This window comes from Anticarsia gemmatalis, chromosome 20, assembly GCF_050436995.1.
Source record: "Anticarsia gemmatalis isolate Benzon Research Colony breed Stoneville strain chromosome 20, ilAntGemm2 primary, whole genome shotgun sequence".
Classification (NCBI taxonomy): Eukaryota; Metazoa; Arthropoda; class Insecta; order Lepidoptera; family Erebidae; genus Anticarsia; species Anticarsia gemmatalis.
This window is the reverse complement of record NC_134764.1, coordinates 2977940-2994466: the sequence shown is the minus strand read 5'-3', so window position 1 is coordinate 2994466 and position 16527 is coordinate 2977940. Positions and strand designations below refer to the sequence as shown.

Genomic DNA, 16527 nt, shown 5'->3' with positions numbered 1-16527 from the left:
AGGCTTCGATAAAAATTGGCAATAGGATCACCGGAATGAAAATGAAAAATAATGTCATAAAAACCAAATCGACGTTACTGAATTATTGCTGTTGATATATAATTTTATGAAAACAAGACCCCAATTAGCGTAACATAATCGTGGTTGCTTTTTAATCGATCACCGAGAAACAAATGAGGGCTATCCATCAATGACGTCATCGCATTACCCTATTAATCTTGTTTGTTGTGTCAATAACGACTCGGCTTTATTGACAAATTATTTACCTATATTTTCAGTTACGATATAATAATAAGCTATGTAAATAACACGCTCGCCGAAAAACATTCACTAAAGAAAAAATCTACTATTACTAGTTTTTTTATTTCGTCTACTGATTTACCTAATCTAGAAAATTAAACGAATAAAATACAGATTAACAGCGAAAATTAAAATTGAAATGAATTTTAGCATAGTTTTTTTCTAGGATAATTAAGTTTCCGCAAAACATGATTGAATTTTCTTTCTTTATTCTAAAATTCATCGTAATATTCCTGTATACATCAATAATCGTGAGCGTGAAGCTTGTTCGTAGTAATTCGAACTCGGTGGAAACTAACGCGATGAGCAGCCAGCCTTAATCCGGACAGAGGCTTCAAAATTCAATACTCTGTGTTTCATTGCACACCCGTGTTGTATACTTGTAGTTTATGTTACACACAACTTTTTAATGTTGTTATTGAAGTAGTTTTTTAAATTGACTATTAAAAATGATATTGGTAAAAAATAGCACAGATTAGTAATTTTGTTGTAACCCAATTTTACAGAACAGGATAAATTTACACTTAGCAAAAGGTTTTTTTAAATGGGATTTGTGTTATATTTTTATAAACCGGTGACTACTATACAAAATAGTGTTGTATAAAAAACGTTCATTTATTTTAGCGTAATTATAACCAGTATTTTAGGTAACCTCGGTGTCCCATACGGCTTTACCCACAAATCTTAATTAGAAATCTACTGACTCGGAAAATTAGTACACGGAACTTTGTTTACGACGCCACTAATATTTGCTGAATTGACATATCCTGTATTACAGGATATTTGTTGTACGTTATTTTACTCGCATTTTATGGTGAAATGTACTATGAATAGTAAAACTTACAGTTTCTTGTGTCGCCGGCGTCTGCCTCGTAGAGAATCTCTTAAGGAAGGAGTCTTCTCTCTTCAACGGAGGTTTCTTCTGAATGGCCGAGCTCAACTGCACCGTCGTCCGCAGCTTCATCCATCTTTGATTGGACTTTGTTCTGCAGTCAGACCACCAAGTCAATATCTAGCACACTACGCGCACACACTGGGAGTCCATAAGCAAAAGTAGCCATGCTTTCAGAAAATTCGAGTAAATTAGACAGACAAGAAAGTTATAGGTCACTTTACTCAGATCTTTAAGCAGAGATTTATTCTGGAAGATTCTGTTCATTTATTCAAGGAAATGTTAAAGTTTCAACTCTGGAAAGTATTTCTATTTTACATCATCGTGTGCTATTAGGCACTAGAACTTTATGTGAACAGAAAGATCTTAAATACGTGCAAACAAATACTTCTATTTTGACATGCGGCATGGCAACTCACACTAGAGAAACAAAAACTTATATAATGATAGTTTGTAGAGTGAGATATCAGTGAGTCGAAACTATAACTCGTCTAAAACTAGTCTAGTTGCAGCTAAGTTTAGGAATTCGAAACTATCGTATCTATCGAAACATTAAGAATGCAATTAAACAATGAAATAACATTGAACACGTTCTGATCGTCCCAAGTGACAGTAGGAAAGTAGAATCATTTGGTGAACTAGTAAGACACAATATCCACAAGAAAAACACACATAATCCAGTGAGTAAAGTACCATTCCCGAAGTTCCTATACACTGACGAAGGTAGCACATTAGTGGGAAATCATAAACAAACAATGAAATATAAACAATCGACAACGATGCGGCTTTACCGGTGGTCCGATAGTGTTCGAACCTCTTTATTTTCCTGAGTGCCTGGTAGTATGCCATGACAGCTTGGACGTGTCTCCATTTATGGCCGCGTTTGTCTGTGTCTGATCCCGGCCTCTCAGAGTCCTGCATGGACTTGCGAGAGCTTGACGAACTCGATGCAATGATCGGTCGCCTATAAAGGGATGTATCGTGTTACACGAAGACAGTTGTGTGTGTGTGCGATGTCGGTGGAAGCCGTCGGTGAGTCGGTGTTGCCGCTTTGGTGGTGAACTGTGGTGTCCTCACCTCTCACAATGACATGTAAACACTAAACACGTGCTTCGCTCTACAGCTATACTCTATGTGCGCTCCTCACTAAATCATCCAGTTGCTAAGAGTCTAGAAGCGATACTGAGCAATGAAATAAACAAACAAGTCTGTCGTTACCACCAAAGCGGACAACACCGTACTCACGGTACACGATACATGTCAACGAGACTCCACAAAAGTATAACATGCATATAAATAAGTCAGCCTACTAATCTCGTTCACGGACAGTACAATGTAATTAAATTAGGTGTTTGTACAATATTTTAGCATTACGTGACGTCTATACGTCGGGCTGTGCAGGGTCGTGAACTATTTCCAACAGTTATATACTATTGCGTTATGCACAAATATTATCGTGAGGCGTAGGGCGCCGATTACGTGTCGTTCGTATAGTCGACGATTTATTGCAGCTATCAAGTGACGTGTCAAATTGCTATCATTCATTCGTAATGAGATCAATAGTAATTTTGAAATGTAATCGTTTATTCTGTTGTTAATCGTGAATAAAACTGCCGTTATATTTCCTTGATAGGTATTCGAGACGTCTCTTGAGAGCCTCTCAGCTTGCTATCGGGCATACGTAATCAGCATTGGTATCGGGTCGTGCTCTTTGCTAGGGTCGCAGCTAAGCGTATCCAAAGCAAAATGTGCCTTATTGCAGGCCACTTACATATCATCTGGCCTCGCATTTGGCGTGAATGGAGATAACTTGCTCAACAGCCTGAACAGGTTGGGAAAATTGCTTATAATCAAATTCTATAACAATTTACTACATATCTTATAATATTTTCTATAATATGGAATAAGGATATCTCCTTAACCTGTATAAAATTGACACACACAGTTATTATTAATCAATAGTTGTTAGATAATATTATGCTAGAATATTACTTAAGTATCTTATTTTAAAAGGTTCTAAGTCATGATGTAAAAATAACGATTTGTTGAGAGTAACATAAGGCGCGGGTAAATAAAATCTATGTAACGTATTATACTCTTTTGAAAATAAATAAATAATCGATTATACTTGTGAAAATATGTCTTGTGTTATGTACAAATAATACATTTCTTGTTCAATTTGAAGCGGTAACCGGAATTTGTTTGTGAAGACTAAGTGTAAACTTACTTTTAAGCCTTAGTTACCTTTAAAATGAAAATTGAACGATAAAAACAGAATTGAATCCTCCGTTCAAATGAGTTTAATTGAACCCGGTTAATTGGATTAACCGGACCGATTAATTACTTTTAGGGGTCCGAAACTTTCTTCCTGAGGGCTAGTAATGCGCACTATTAGAGGGTAGTTTGAGAAATTAACAGTAAATAAACGTTAACTTAGTTTGACAGTTGACGTCAAGAAGATTGGATCAAAAAGGTTTTAGCTAATAAATAGTACTGTCAGTAAAATTTAAGTAAAAAAAAATTATTGATTGACAAGGGTTAAAGAGTTTTAATTGTTATCAGTTTTCGGAAGGAACCTTCGTCATAGTGGAGAATTACATTTGTAGAAAGAGCCATTAACTGTACGATAATTAACAAGGTGTTCTATTTATGATACATCGAAGGATTAATTGACAGGCGTGCCTAATAGAGTCCAAAAAACCAAACCGAGTAGGTAATTAATATAAAGAAGTAATAGCTGAAAGTAACGTTTCTATTTTTGTCGATTACGAGGAAAATATATAGGGATACAATCTGAAATCTCTGAAAAATACTATGTTTAGTAATATATAATAATACAACATTCTATAAATATAAAACTTCTAAGACACACATTTTTGGCCCACTTTCCTTCGGCCAATAGTTTCTAAATTAACGAAATGCAGGAAAAACCAGCATGGGTCGAATCAATAGTGTTCCTCGCCATTTTCAGCACCCTTGGAAGTAATTAGGGTTTGTAATCGAATCCCAGACCCCGGTGATCCGTGATATTATTATCGCCATTCCATGTTATTTGCAAGGCTGTTCAATAGAGTTGTGCAGTATTGATTGTTTTATTCCAGTCGCCGTTTATTCCAGCTTCGGACCACTGGGTAACTCAACCACTGATTGACAATGACATTTTACTCGACTCTCTGGATGGTATTGAGACCTAAATATAGGTTTTCTTGAGGGAAGATTAGGCCTTGATAAGCAAGAATAGATTTGTGAATATAACCTCAGTGATAATCGAAGTATAACACATGTCATGTAAAAAGTAGATAGGACCCATTGGTTGTCCGACAATCACGATTAAAACAAAAAACACTAAAAGCCTAAACACTTTTGAGTCTAACTAACCAATTCCTCGCCTAACATACCTACCTAATCGTTCTACCATCACAAAGAGAGGCGAACATTTTCTTCATAGGTTTCGAACGACGACTAGAGCTTATTGGCTATATCATAGATGGCCTTAGTTAAAACAGAAAAGAAACCATAAGTACACTATTTTAGTAAAATTAGCTCTCAATTGTGCCACCTCGAAAACAATGAATGAACCCAAAATTCAAATGAATGAGTGGAAGAGAGACCATAAAATATGTCTGAAAGATAATTAAGGTCAGTTTCCCGTGATAAAGTAGGTGCGTACACTTCCATAAACTTCCCCGTGCCATTTCAAGTTTTGTTCTCAAACTTGCCTCGAGTTTATTATGAGTTTTCCGCCAAAGTCTGTTCGGGAAATTGTAATTAGTTCGAGTTTTTCAAAACTAGTATACGTTTAAGACGTTTTTACATGTCTATTATATCTTAAAGGCTCCCGTATGTGGCACAGTAATTGGGTACTTGACAACAGTCAAAACAACTACTCTTTTTGATATGTCAAAAACACATTTTCGTATAGAAATATGCTGTAATGACGACACAGTTTCGTATTCTCGTTAGTATCAAATGACTGCCTAACAAAATTGCTTACGAAAAAAAATACACAGCCTGAGTATTTGAAATGATTTTTTCACTATTACAAGTAACCAATTATTTAAAAGTCACATAAAGAATTAACACAATACTCATTGCGAAAAGCGTAGGTACTCAAAAATGTTTCTCTGGTAAACAAATAAAACTCATATTTGTGTAATATTGGATCTTACTCTGTGAGAAATCAATTGATGACTCTTGCAAATGTGTGGGTGCAATGTAATTGATTCACTCAATTGCTCGATAAAGTGTTATCAGTAAGAAATTATGATGGTTTCTTATGTAGTGATTCCATTCAATAGGTGCTACTAGTAAATGCTCAAGAAAACACAAGTAACAAACTCATTGAACTTATTTTTTGATAACCTGAATTTTAAATGAAACCTTGTTTTCTGAGTAGGTTTTTGGTCTAGATAGTGGTCTAGATAAGTACATATTGTATAAATTTAACCTATTAAAGCCCTATCTAAAAATCCGAAAATTCAAAATTTTATACACGAATACAAGGTTTATCAATTTTATTATGTGCATTAAGTACTTAAACTCTTATAAACCCACGCTATTATCGTCGAATATTGTAGATTATGTCTGTTTTATATTCCATTCGGCCTTGAATAAAACTTTAAATGCATTATATTGATCCATTTAATGCTGTGCTAGACATGGTTGGACATTGATTGCACGCCACTTATAGTCTATTGTTGTAACGTTATAAATTTAGAATACTCTATTGCGAAATAGTTTGCACCAAAGAGATCGGTTACTTTAAGACATTTTTTGAGGTATTCTATAATATTCACAGAAGTTTAAGATCGTACCAAGTGCTGTTCATAGGCTTTCTCTACCTTTGCCCTACTGTAAAAAAGGCTTGACTTTATGTATGTATCCACAAAAGTCAAGCAATACATTTTTATTATGAGATGTTTAAGTCAGTTTCTTTTATTTGTACATACATGAAATAACATTCAATAATACGTATTAAATGCCGTAAACGGTAAAGTAATTACGACAATCTTAGTACAAGTACTCGTAAAATACCTACGTTTAATAAAATCGTTAGTAATCATTATAAATACAATAGACACGGCGGAAAATTTACAAAATCCTCATGTGTAGTGTGGTGTCAGTGGGTTTATTTACATAATCTATTTGAATAGTGCTCTATTTAATCCATGTGAATGTCATTTAACAGACCCGTGACATGATTGTTAGAACAGTGTTAGAATCGCCCTATAACGTGACTGAGTGAAATAAATAAATATAAAAGTGATGATTCGTTTACAGAATTGGTAAAAACCACATTATTTAAATATGGGCTATTATTTTTCTCATATGCCTTATAATAGTAATGAATACTGAGTACGAATTAAAATGCTTCAGAAGAATGTCGTTTCAATTTTCTTTACTTTAATACCTAGAATCTAACGCAGTTATAAATAAGAATTTTGCATATTCCTCGATCATTTAAGAGAAAATGATAGAGTCTTTATAGCTGCTGAATCTCCCCTACCCTATTTTCTGTCGAAGCACCAATTAGTAGGCCAATAATATATTTATGGCTAAAGGGTTTCGAAACATTGTGTACAAATTGATCCCTATTGTAACGATTTTGTTAAAACAAATCAATTCATAAGTACTTGTTATAAGTACCTTTTGATAGCTTTAAATTAAGTAAGGCTTTATAAATGGTTTAATAATGTACCAATAAATATTAGAATTCATTGTTTTATACTGTAAAATATGAATAAAGATCAATTATTCGTAAACGATGTAAGGTTTAATATCCTACCTATTTCGCAAAATAGGTTTACATATTGTTGAATCTGAACTATTGAAATTTATATTTGTAAGATTAATGAGGTGACTATGAAATTAGCCCAAAACACACTGTTTAAATTCGATATTTTTATATATATTATAGATTTCAATTCTTGACGTCGTCATAGACAAGCGTCAAATAATTATGTTGTTTTTGTACGTAGAATCTAGACTTTACTTTTTTGCTTATTGATGTAGAGTCAGCTGCAAAAGTCGCTATACAAATTGAACATCTCTATGCTATGCTGAGGCATGTATGTTACTCTTTCACGAGAGCAAATGAGATCCATTAAAATTGTTCATTGTGATCAATCTTATTTAAAACTAGAGTTAGAGTTCTAGAGATTCACACAATAGAAAGATACAATTTAAAACTATTGAGTTGATTAGCGATTTTTGTAGCTAACTTGTACGAAGTCGTGATGGCAGACGGCAAACAGCAACTGCAAACTGCAGCTGCAAACTGCTACAAATGACTGACTGCTAACGGCTGACGGGTGACTTCATAGTAGTCCTAGTCTCCTTTAGAGAGAATAACACGTACAGTTTGCAGTTCTGGTTACCTGTTTGCCGTCTGCTTTAGATTTGAAAGGATTTGATTTGCTGCAGTTAATGAAAAAGATAGAAAAATATAGCAAAATACAGAATTAAGTTTTTTCTTATTCTTGTATTACATAGCCCAGATTTTCTTACTATCAATATTATGATTATGTTCTTATCATATTTCAATGAGCTATCTGTCTCTGTATCTATCTTTTTATCTTTTCCATTTTTTGCCAAATTAATTCAGTGCGTTTTGGGCCTTCGTTTCATAAGACGTATCTAATCATTCGGCTGTGGTTTCTTAAAATTATATTAGTTTTCTACGATAATACGACCAAAATATTTTTATTTGTATAAACACAAAAAGAATCGCTAAATATTAACATAACTGTTATTTTTGTACGTTGTATTTTAAAGTTAAGTTTTATTCATCCAAAATAACATGTTTGACTTTTCCAATTTCGTTTTATCGTAGCAACTTATGCTTAAAACTAATTAAGAGTGACATTATACAGGAAATTTCAACGAACCTCTGTCCAGGGCTCTTGCTCTCGCTGCTGGCGTTGTTGCTGGAGTCATCATCCTCTTCCCTGGAGGTAGCCGCCGACAGAACTCTTGAGGAACCTGCGTTGATCTCACTACCATCGTTGTCTTCACCCTCCGACGTACGGTTTGTGCCTTCTTCTGCCTGTCGAATAAAAAAACGTTCATTCAATTTTTGAACGAAAGAATGGTGAGCTTTTATTATCTGTGGTGGGATTTTTTGTCAGTAAAAGGACTTCGAATTTGACATGCATTCATGCAATGTGCTGTGTAGAGTTTTCTGTACTGTATTTTGATAATAAGGTACAGTTCCGCGATTCTCTACAGTCGGTACTGTCGAGTATCGAAAGTTTGACAACTAAATTGTACTGCCTAAATAGTTCTTGCTAAACCCGTTAGAAGCGCTAATTAGATTGTCATACAAAATTTATCTATAGCTAGCCAGTTGTCGGTAGTCGATAGTGGTAGAGAATTGAGCTACTGTATTTATGTAACTAGGTACAGATTTGGTGTCTGATATATTACATGTTTCAAAAATTGCAAGAATAAAAGTATTCCTTTTGGAGTGGATTATATTGAAATAATTAATTTAAATATTGTTTCTGTTTTATGCTGCGTTTGTTGAATTAATCAACAGGCGATTTAATTAATAACACTGACCACAAATTATTGGAAACAAAATTTCAATTCCACTTCAATGTTAAACAGCAAAATGCTATACAATCCATTATTTTGTCTTAATTAAATTAATAACCGACAACAATGAAAAACAATTTGATGATAAAATATCAAATGCGTTTTTGTAAATGTTATCAAAATGGTGCGGAAATAAGTAAAACGTTTAATTTCCTTTGACTCTCGTTAGATTGTGGCCGGGGTGTGTAGCTAAGTGAAAATTATGGCAGATTCCTTGAAATATATAAGATTTTAAGGGATTTTAAGGGATGCTATAAAGTATGGTATAAATTCAAATTAAGTTTATATTTCCAAGAGATTATCGGGTAATTTTGGTATTATTTCAAATATTTTATAGACTAAGGCGTTCTTGTTAATCTTAGTGCAAACATTACGATTGGATTCACTAAATTTATCTTTATGAGAATTTCTATGATTTCGGACAAGTAAATCCTGATACAGGGTACTAAGGTGTGACAGAGAATGCAGGAAACCTACATAATTACATTGTATTGCTTACCCAAATACTGTAGAAAAGCTGTGCCTCAATTTTATTTAACCTTGCAATAATTTGACGCCACTCGGCAGTGTTCAGCTAAATTAACCTATAAATTACCTGCCAGTCTGCTACTTAATCAGGAAAAAAATACCGTATTCCTTATTTACATTTCGGTAAAAATAATCTAAAAAGAAATAGCTCTAATGTATGACGGGCTCCGTGGCCTAGTGATTAAGGTGGTCCCACTCCACGCGGGAGGTCGTGTAGGTTCGATTCCCGTACGGGACAATAATTTTTGTGATCCACAAATAGATGTGTCAAGTCTGGTTGTACTTTGTGTCCGTTGTTTGTATGTTTGTAAAAATTGCCGCGACTCAAAAGCAATTTTTTTATGTAGGAATCGTCTTTTCTAAACAGAAAACAGAACAGAGAAATAAACTATTAAAAGTGAATGAATAACTCCTGTCTATGTATTTCGGTTCGAAATGTGGAACGGAATCAATTATTCGGCCACAGATTCAATATTGACATCAAATCTCATCAAGTGAATCTAATATACTTGTTTATTATTTACAATGTCCTACTTTCTACCCTCGCGCAAACTTTGACCAGCTTTCCTACAATTCATTACAATATTTTTCACGTTAAATAAGTATATTGAATTGTGATTAAAGTATCGAATAAATGGCCCGTATACTTTAGTTATGAAAGCCTAATAAATTAGATTTTTCTCGGTAATATTGTTATGTAATTTTCCTTGAAGTTTTAGAAGAAAATATATTTGTTTGTAATAGGTTTTTTCTTTATTACGTTAAAGGCACTCTAGTCGTTATTGGGCTATAGCTTCCGGGAATCTGTATTGTCGTGAATATGTCATCATGTTCGAACTACGTGACATACATTAATGAGCCGCTCAAATTGCTAATGTGGTTTAAGACCTCGTTTATGAGCTTTTTTGTTGTTAGAAAATGATAACTCGCGCACTTAATATTGCTTTAGTGTCGTAGGGATTTTCAAACATACAAACAACGGACACAAAGTACAACCAGACCCGAAACAATAGACTAAAATTGTGAACAATTTAAGCTGTTTTCAAGAAGACATTAAAAATGACGATGCAAAGGGAAGTATTGAGTTATTCAGCGGCTTTTTGGTTGATTGTACAAAAATGTGTATTGTTTTTGCAAAGCAAAATACTTTTTAGCTACGCAGAGATAGACTTTCCAGATATTTTCCGCTTCAAAAGTCATTACTCTACGGAATTTCTTAAGAAGACCGATATAAACTTGGAACCAACACTAAAATCTAAGGACGGCGACACTAACAAACTTTTATCCGTGTATTTCTTACGACTTACTATAAACTTGTCACCGGTAAGTTTCTCAGTTAATCGTTCAAGTTGTGGGGACTTAGCTGCGTCAAACTGTGGGATATCTTGCGTTCAAGTTATAACTTACAACCATTTTTAAAAGATTACAGATAGATTACTACTTTAAGATAATTAAGTCAAAATAATCTATCATAGAATAATTTCGGTAGGCATTTCAGCACTATAGTCCAACAACTTACTATAGAGACTTCTATGCAAGGTTAACGACGAATAGAGTTGCTGAGAGTGGCCTGTTTAATACAGCTACTTTATTTTAGAATTATTAATAATTAAGCAGACAAATCGTGCCTGCCAAATCTTTTTAATAACTAGTTAGATTATAAAGACAGATGTCTGATTTTTAAAAAACTAAGATTGGACTAATTGTAACTTTACGTATTTTTGTAAGTAAACAGTAGATAAATGGCATATTGAAAACGGCCGTTATCTTAAATTCCGTTACAATGTACGTATAGGAACTGCAATTAATCACTGTGATGTAAACGAGGGAATAATTGTAATATCTTTTTAAGTGGAGACGGAGTGGACGGTGAGACGTGGATTATTTGAGGAATTTTAATGGGTTTCGCGTAAAAGTGCCTTGGTAGTGTGGTGATTAATTTAATACATTTCAGCCATTTTTTCTTCGCAAATAATGGCTGACTATCGCTACGTTAAATAAAAAAATAAAGGCCGTATTGTATTATTTTATCGCCCAACAGTAATAAATATTTCCTTAATCTTAATTATTAACAGTATTACAAAATTGGTTAAGCCAAATATCAACCCATCTTGTAGTTACAGAACTTGCAAAACACTTACGAAATAGCAATTCAGTGGATATACCTATTATGCAAATATTTTTAAAATGTTTGTGGCCCAACAAAATTCCAAATTACTCTACATATTTACCACAGTCCAAAGGCAGTTAAAAATATTCTCTAAAAGTACAACTTCTGAAACATTACCTACAGCAACGACGTAAAATACTTTAATGCACCCCACAATGAAATACATGAGCTCACCGATGCATAAATTTTACGAGGCGACATTACTAAAAATATACTAAACCTATATTCCACATGACAATGCTATAAAGAAGCGCTGGGAATAAAATACTTTCCATTATTTAAAGTAATACTATAGTAGGAGACATTGTTGGGCATGTTATTGAATTTGACTAAGAAGTTACATTTTAAGGCTTTAATAGTGAAGTACATTTAAGGCTGACAAAAATACTTGAAGGTTGTTAACTTCCTGTGACCAACGTGTACAAGATAGTGAGCCGAATCGTCCAGAATTAAGAAAGGTGTGGTGAAATAAGTAAAACTGGTAAATTTTTAATATGTTTACAAACTGTTTGCATTGAAATTTACACTTAATTTCTCTTGTTTTATGAGTCATTGAAAAACTAACTGTATTACTGATTATTCTGATGTTACCACAAATTACATTATCTATGTTTTTAAACACATCTAAGCTTTTGGAACATTGATTAAGGCACTTATTGTTTTTACATTTTCTGAAACACCTTAGTAACCTTTTTTAGGCTTTCGACCTAAGAATACAAACTTAAGTTGTTTACAACAAAACATCAGAAGGCCGTGAATCCCCTTTTTTGAAATGGCCGAAAGTTTTAAAAGTTGCTTCCTCAGACTTGTTTTTATTATATCGCGGTCGGGATGAAACGAGGTCAGTATTGCAAAGAAATACAAAACCAACTTGATTCGGGTAACGAATCGAAAATTTGGGGTAGCCATCGCTCAAACTTCCAGTTTTTATCTACAGAGTTCTATCGTAAACAAAGACAACACAAAACAGAAACAATACTTTCTAAAACCCAAAGACAAATTAAAATCATCTGTCAAAACATTCTTAATTCAAAACTTTGAACCCGTACAAATTAACTTGATCAAAGTTTTTCAAGATGGATGCGGCGTTCTATACTTAAACTTACCTGGATCCGTATGAGTGGTATTGTCTCCTCTTTGTACATAATATTATTTGTGTTTAAATAAATACACCTTTTTTGAAAAGTCTTATTTTGTGTAATTTACAGGAATTTACATAATTTCCTATAAACCTAATAATGCTGCTAAATGTTCCATGTCTATACATTTAATTATGAAAATAATGTCGTTGTAAAATGCATGTTCCATTTCAAAATGTGTAGTGAGAATTACTAATTGAATATTTTCTAATCAAGCTAATAATTTTATGGGATCTATTCCTAGATATCAATTTAATATAGAATTCCTAATTAAAGCTAATTTCTAAATGATATAGTCCACATATTAGATAATGCTTCTAAGATTCTTAGTTTGGGAAAATGAATATTTTCAACTAAGGAACTAATAAGTACCGTCTCTTTATTGTGTAAACTGAAATATTATTGTGTTTGTGAAAAATGTAGTATTACGCCCAACGCAAAAAACAAAGGCCCGTCAAAGATACTGAGAATAAAATAAATTTAAAATTAACTTTAGTTGGTTTGCGTTGGGCCTTATAGTGTACGTAATAAATAAAAATTCCCAATATAAACATAATTGTGTACAAAATTATTTTAAACACAAACATTATTACACGTTAAAATTATTTACATATTAATAAACAGTTTAATATAAACAGTAAATACACATTGCATTATTTTGAAAATACTTGTAATTGAGTTATTTTCGTGTGGAAATAAACATGCCATGCAAATATTATCTATATTTATATTATGTATCTACAAAGTTAAGTTGAATGTGCTTGCAGTTATATTGTATGACTACATAAATACATGCTTTTATATACATACATTAGATAAATAACAATTTTGAAAACATATCTATCAAACTTATTATAATAAAACTTAAGATGATAGGGAAAGCTTTGGAAATAATATAGTAACAATTATTGAAATAACTTTATTTTATTTTTTTCTTGTTATCGTTATTTTAATTCATGTAAAAATGGAATTATATACTATACTTATTTATTAAGACGTTTTGAAATAAATAAATATAATGAATATTGGAATGATAATATCTCTAGCTGCGAATAGTTTTACCGGAGTTTTAAGCTTTAGTTTTGGAAATACGTTCTTTTATTTGTAAAAAACAGGTCTGTTGTTGAGAAATATGGCTCTCAATCAATTTATTGGTCAATGTAAAAATAAAACCGATCAAATAGAAAAAAGATATCTGTCAATCCTCGCTCCATATACCGTGCGTCAATATGTCGCAACATCCACTTTGTGCTATGTGTTGCCAGCGTCCGAGGGGAGTTCGATGAAAAAGTAATCCGATCGGATACATTTGAAGTGGGGCGATGACAGACAGTGTTACCATATTCGTTAGAAGATTATTTCTGATCAATGTATCCGGACGCATTCGCAATTAACGTTATGAAATTGAATTTGGAATAATGTTGGAACGTGCCGCGATGCGGAGATTCTAAATTTAAATTTAGGTGATCGTTATTGCGGTTGGTAGTATGGCCAGTTATATTTAAGAGCTATTTATTTATCAATGACAGCTGAAATAATAAAAAAATATTTTTTTATAGTGTAGTAAATAATAATAAAATTAATAATTCTAATTGGGTTTCTTGACAATGAGTAAAATTTTAAAATTTTTAAATCAAACAGTGTTCACTAAATCCTCATTTTGAAAATAAACTCCTTTTTTCAATCGTTGGTTTTGGACTCATTATAAAATTCCTGAGACATCAGAATAGTCCTAAAAAAACATTAAAATAAATGTATCACATACCAACCAAAACCAAAACCAAATAATTCAGACAAGGCCTATTTGCAAAAAAGTAATATTTAAAACAAATATTGGTGAATGTTCGGAAGGCTGACATTGTGACGTCATCTGACAGCTCAAAACAAATATTCAATACGGTGACATATCTCTCGTTTATTGCCAGCCAGTCAGTTTTTCCCGCCGCCGAGTTCCAATATCACGTATGATAAATAGCTAGCACATTTCATATTTTTTCCTTTCTAGTCTATGAATGAAATACCTAATAATATTATAATATATTCTATCTCTCATACTATTCATAAATAATGAATAAGACGTGTATGAAAAGTTTATTAAAAACATCACTTCTAATTTACTTAAGGTTCTTGGCTTTCAAGATGAGCGTGAAATACAATTTGTTTAGGTAAGAATGTATTCTTAAGAAAAAAAATAAAAAAAATACAGCAACTTCAATAAAAAATGAATATCTAATTATCTCAGCGAATTGTCTATACACCCTTTATTATATATTTATTAAATGGATTATAACGTCGTTGTGTTTTAAGTCCCTTTTAAAACACAACGACGTTATAATCCATTTAACGTATTACACAAATCTTAAACACGATTTTTGAAGACGCATTTCTAAGCCAGCCATCGCTACCTGAATATAAAAAACCTTAAAAAGTTAAAACGTCTACCTAACCGAAAAAAAAACATTGAAAATGTAGCTACTGGCTGGAGTGAAACAAGGGTAGCCAAATGCTGACAGTACAAGTACTGCTCATTAAGACCCGATCATGGCTAGATCCCTTGCCTGAGGGCTACTCAAGTTTCATTACACCGGATAGTCCTTAATGACAAACAGTACAATACTGCTGAAGCGGTGGACGAAACAATGGGAATAGAAATGATGATGCTATGATAAACTTACTAGTCATGCTGATGATGACGTAAATGTGTGCATGGTGAATAAGAGTATCGCAGTATATGTTCTTGACTTCATTTCTTTGAGAAAGAACTGATTTTACATTGATGGATAATTTTAACAAAAATCTTTTTGAAAGATCTTTACCTATACATTACTTTTTCCATCATCAAAATTAACTTTGTTATCTGGCAAACAAATTGACCGTTAAGCCAAAACTTGTCAAATATCGGCACAATTTCACTATAGATAGTTAGAAATAACAATAGCACCATCTTTTGTCTATCAAGGATATTTGAATGACAAAATAAGATGATGAGATAATGGCGAAAGTGTAGTGACAATGTAAGACAAAATCATCAAACTATCAAATACTATTAATCGTGTAAGGAGTGCCATAAAGAGGGTAGGATCAAATGGGTTAGCAGTCTGCTCAATACAGTGATAGATTCAGACGAAGTGATAGATGATGTGCTTTGGATTAACGATGCCGGAAATCTTTCAATTCATCCTCAAAAGGGACTTAGAAGGGTCCCTATCGAAATGAAATGTGTACCATTCCTTGATACCAAACTGTCGATAGTACGGAACTCTTATTGCTTAAATGGGCACCATTTTTAGTTGACTTGATTTTTTTTTAATTTTATTTATACGTATGCTAGCGACTACGTCGCATTTCGAGCTTTACCGTTTAACTTACGTGTATAAAAATCAACGCTTCTTAATCAGTGACAATTTTTTTGAGGCACAATAATACTTGAACAAAATTACTAGTTACATATTAGTAACATAGTTTCTGTAAATTGATTACTTTATGTCCAATCCTGTAATAATCTGTCGTCTGGACACAAGCTCGTTTAAGACGATATAATTAATAGTGCTTAGAGAATATAATTGCCATTACTACTACTGATATGTAATTAGCTCTCATAAACGTTATAATTATGTGATGATGCCGATAAAAAGACTAAATGTTCGCAAATCATCATCAAATCAAGATTTTACTCAGTCAATCTTTTAGATTATTTAATATCTATCTAATGTATTTATGTTATAAAATCATAAAGATTACTTGCGTTGATGGCATTGTATACTCGGGTTCCCTTATGACAAAATAAGAGGAAATTAATGACGTCAAGGAAGTTTATAGGAATTTTTACGTGGCGTTTTTTGGTCTCTGCTTACCCCTAAGGAAAAGGGGTGTGATTTTATGTAGAAAAAATAAACTATGAA

At 32.8% G+C, this 16527-nt stretch overlaps 1 protein-coding gene across 9 annotated transcripts in view; it reads right to left on the bottom strand.

Annotated features, from left to right (window-relative positions):
• Cngl (Cyclic nucleotide-gated ion channel-like) overlaps positions 1-16527 on the bottom strand; it is a 400426-nt gene that overhangs the window by 61386 nt on the left and 322513 nt on the right. For 7 of the 9 annotated variants that reach the window (XM_076128118.1, XM_076128122.1, XM_076128121.1 and 4 more), the window contains exons 3-5: positions 8080-8237; positions 2964-3014; positions 1145-1286 (exon numbers count right to left, since the gene is read on the bottom strand). In XM_076128118.1, coding sequence (XP_075984233.1) covers positions 1145-1286; positions 2964-3014; positions 8080-8237 — 351 coding nt within the window. Of the gene's footprint in view, positions 1-1144; positions 1287-2963; positions 3015-8079; positions 8238-12592; positions 12828-16527 lie in introns of those variants that run through there. The other 2 variants (XM_076128127.1, XM_076128125.1) reach the window with 2 other exon arrangements.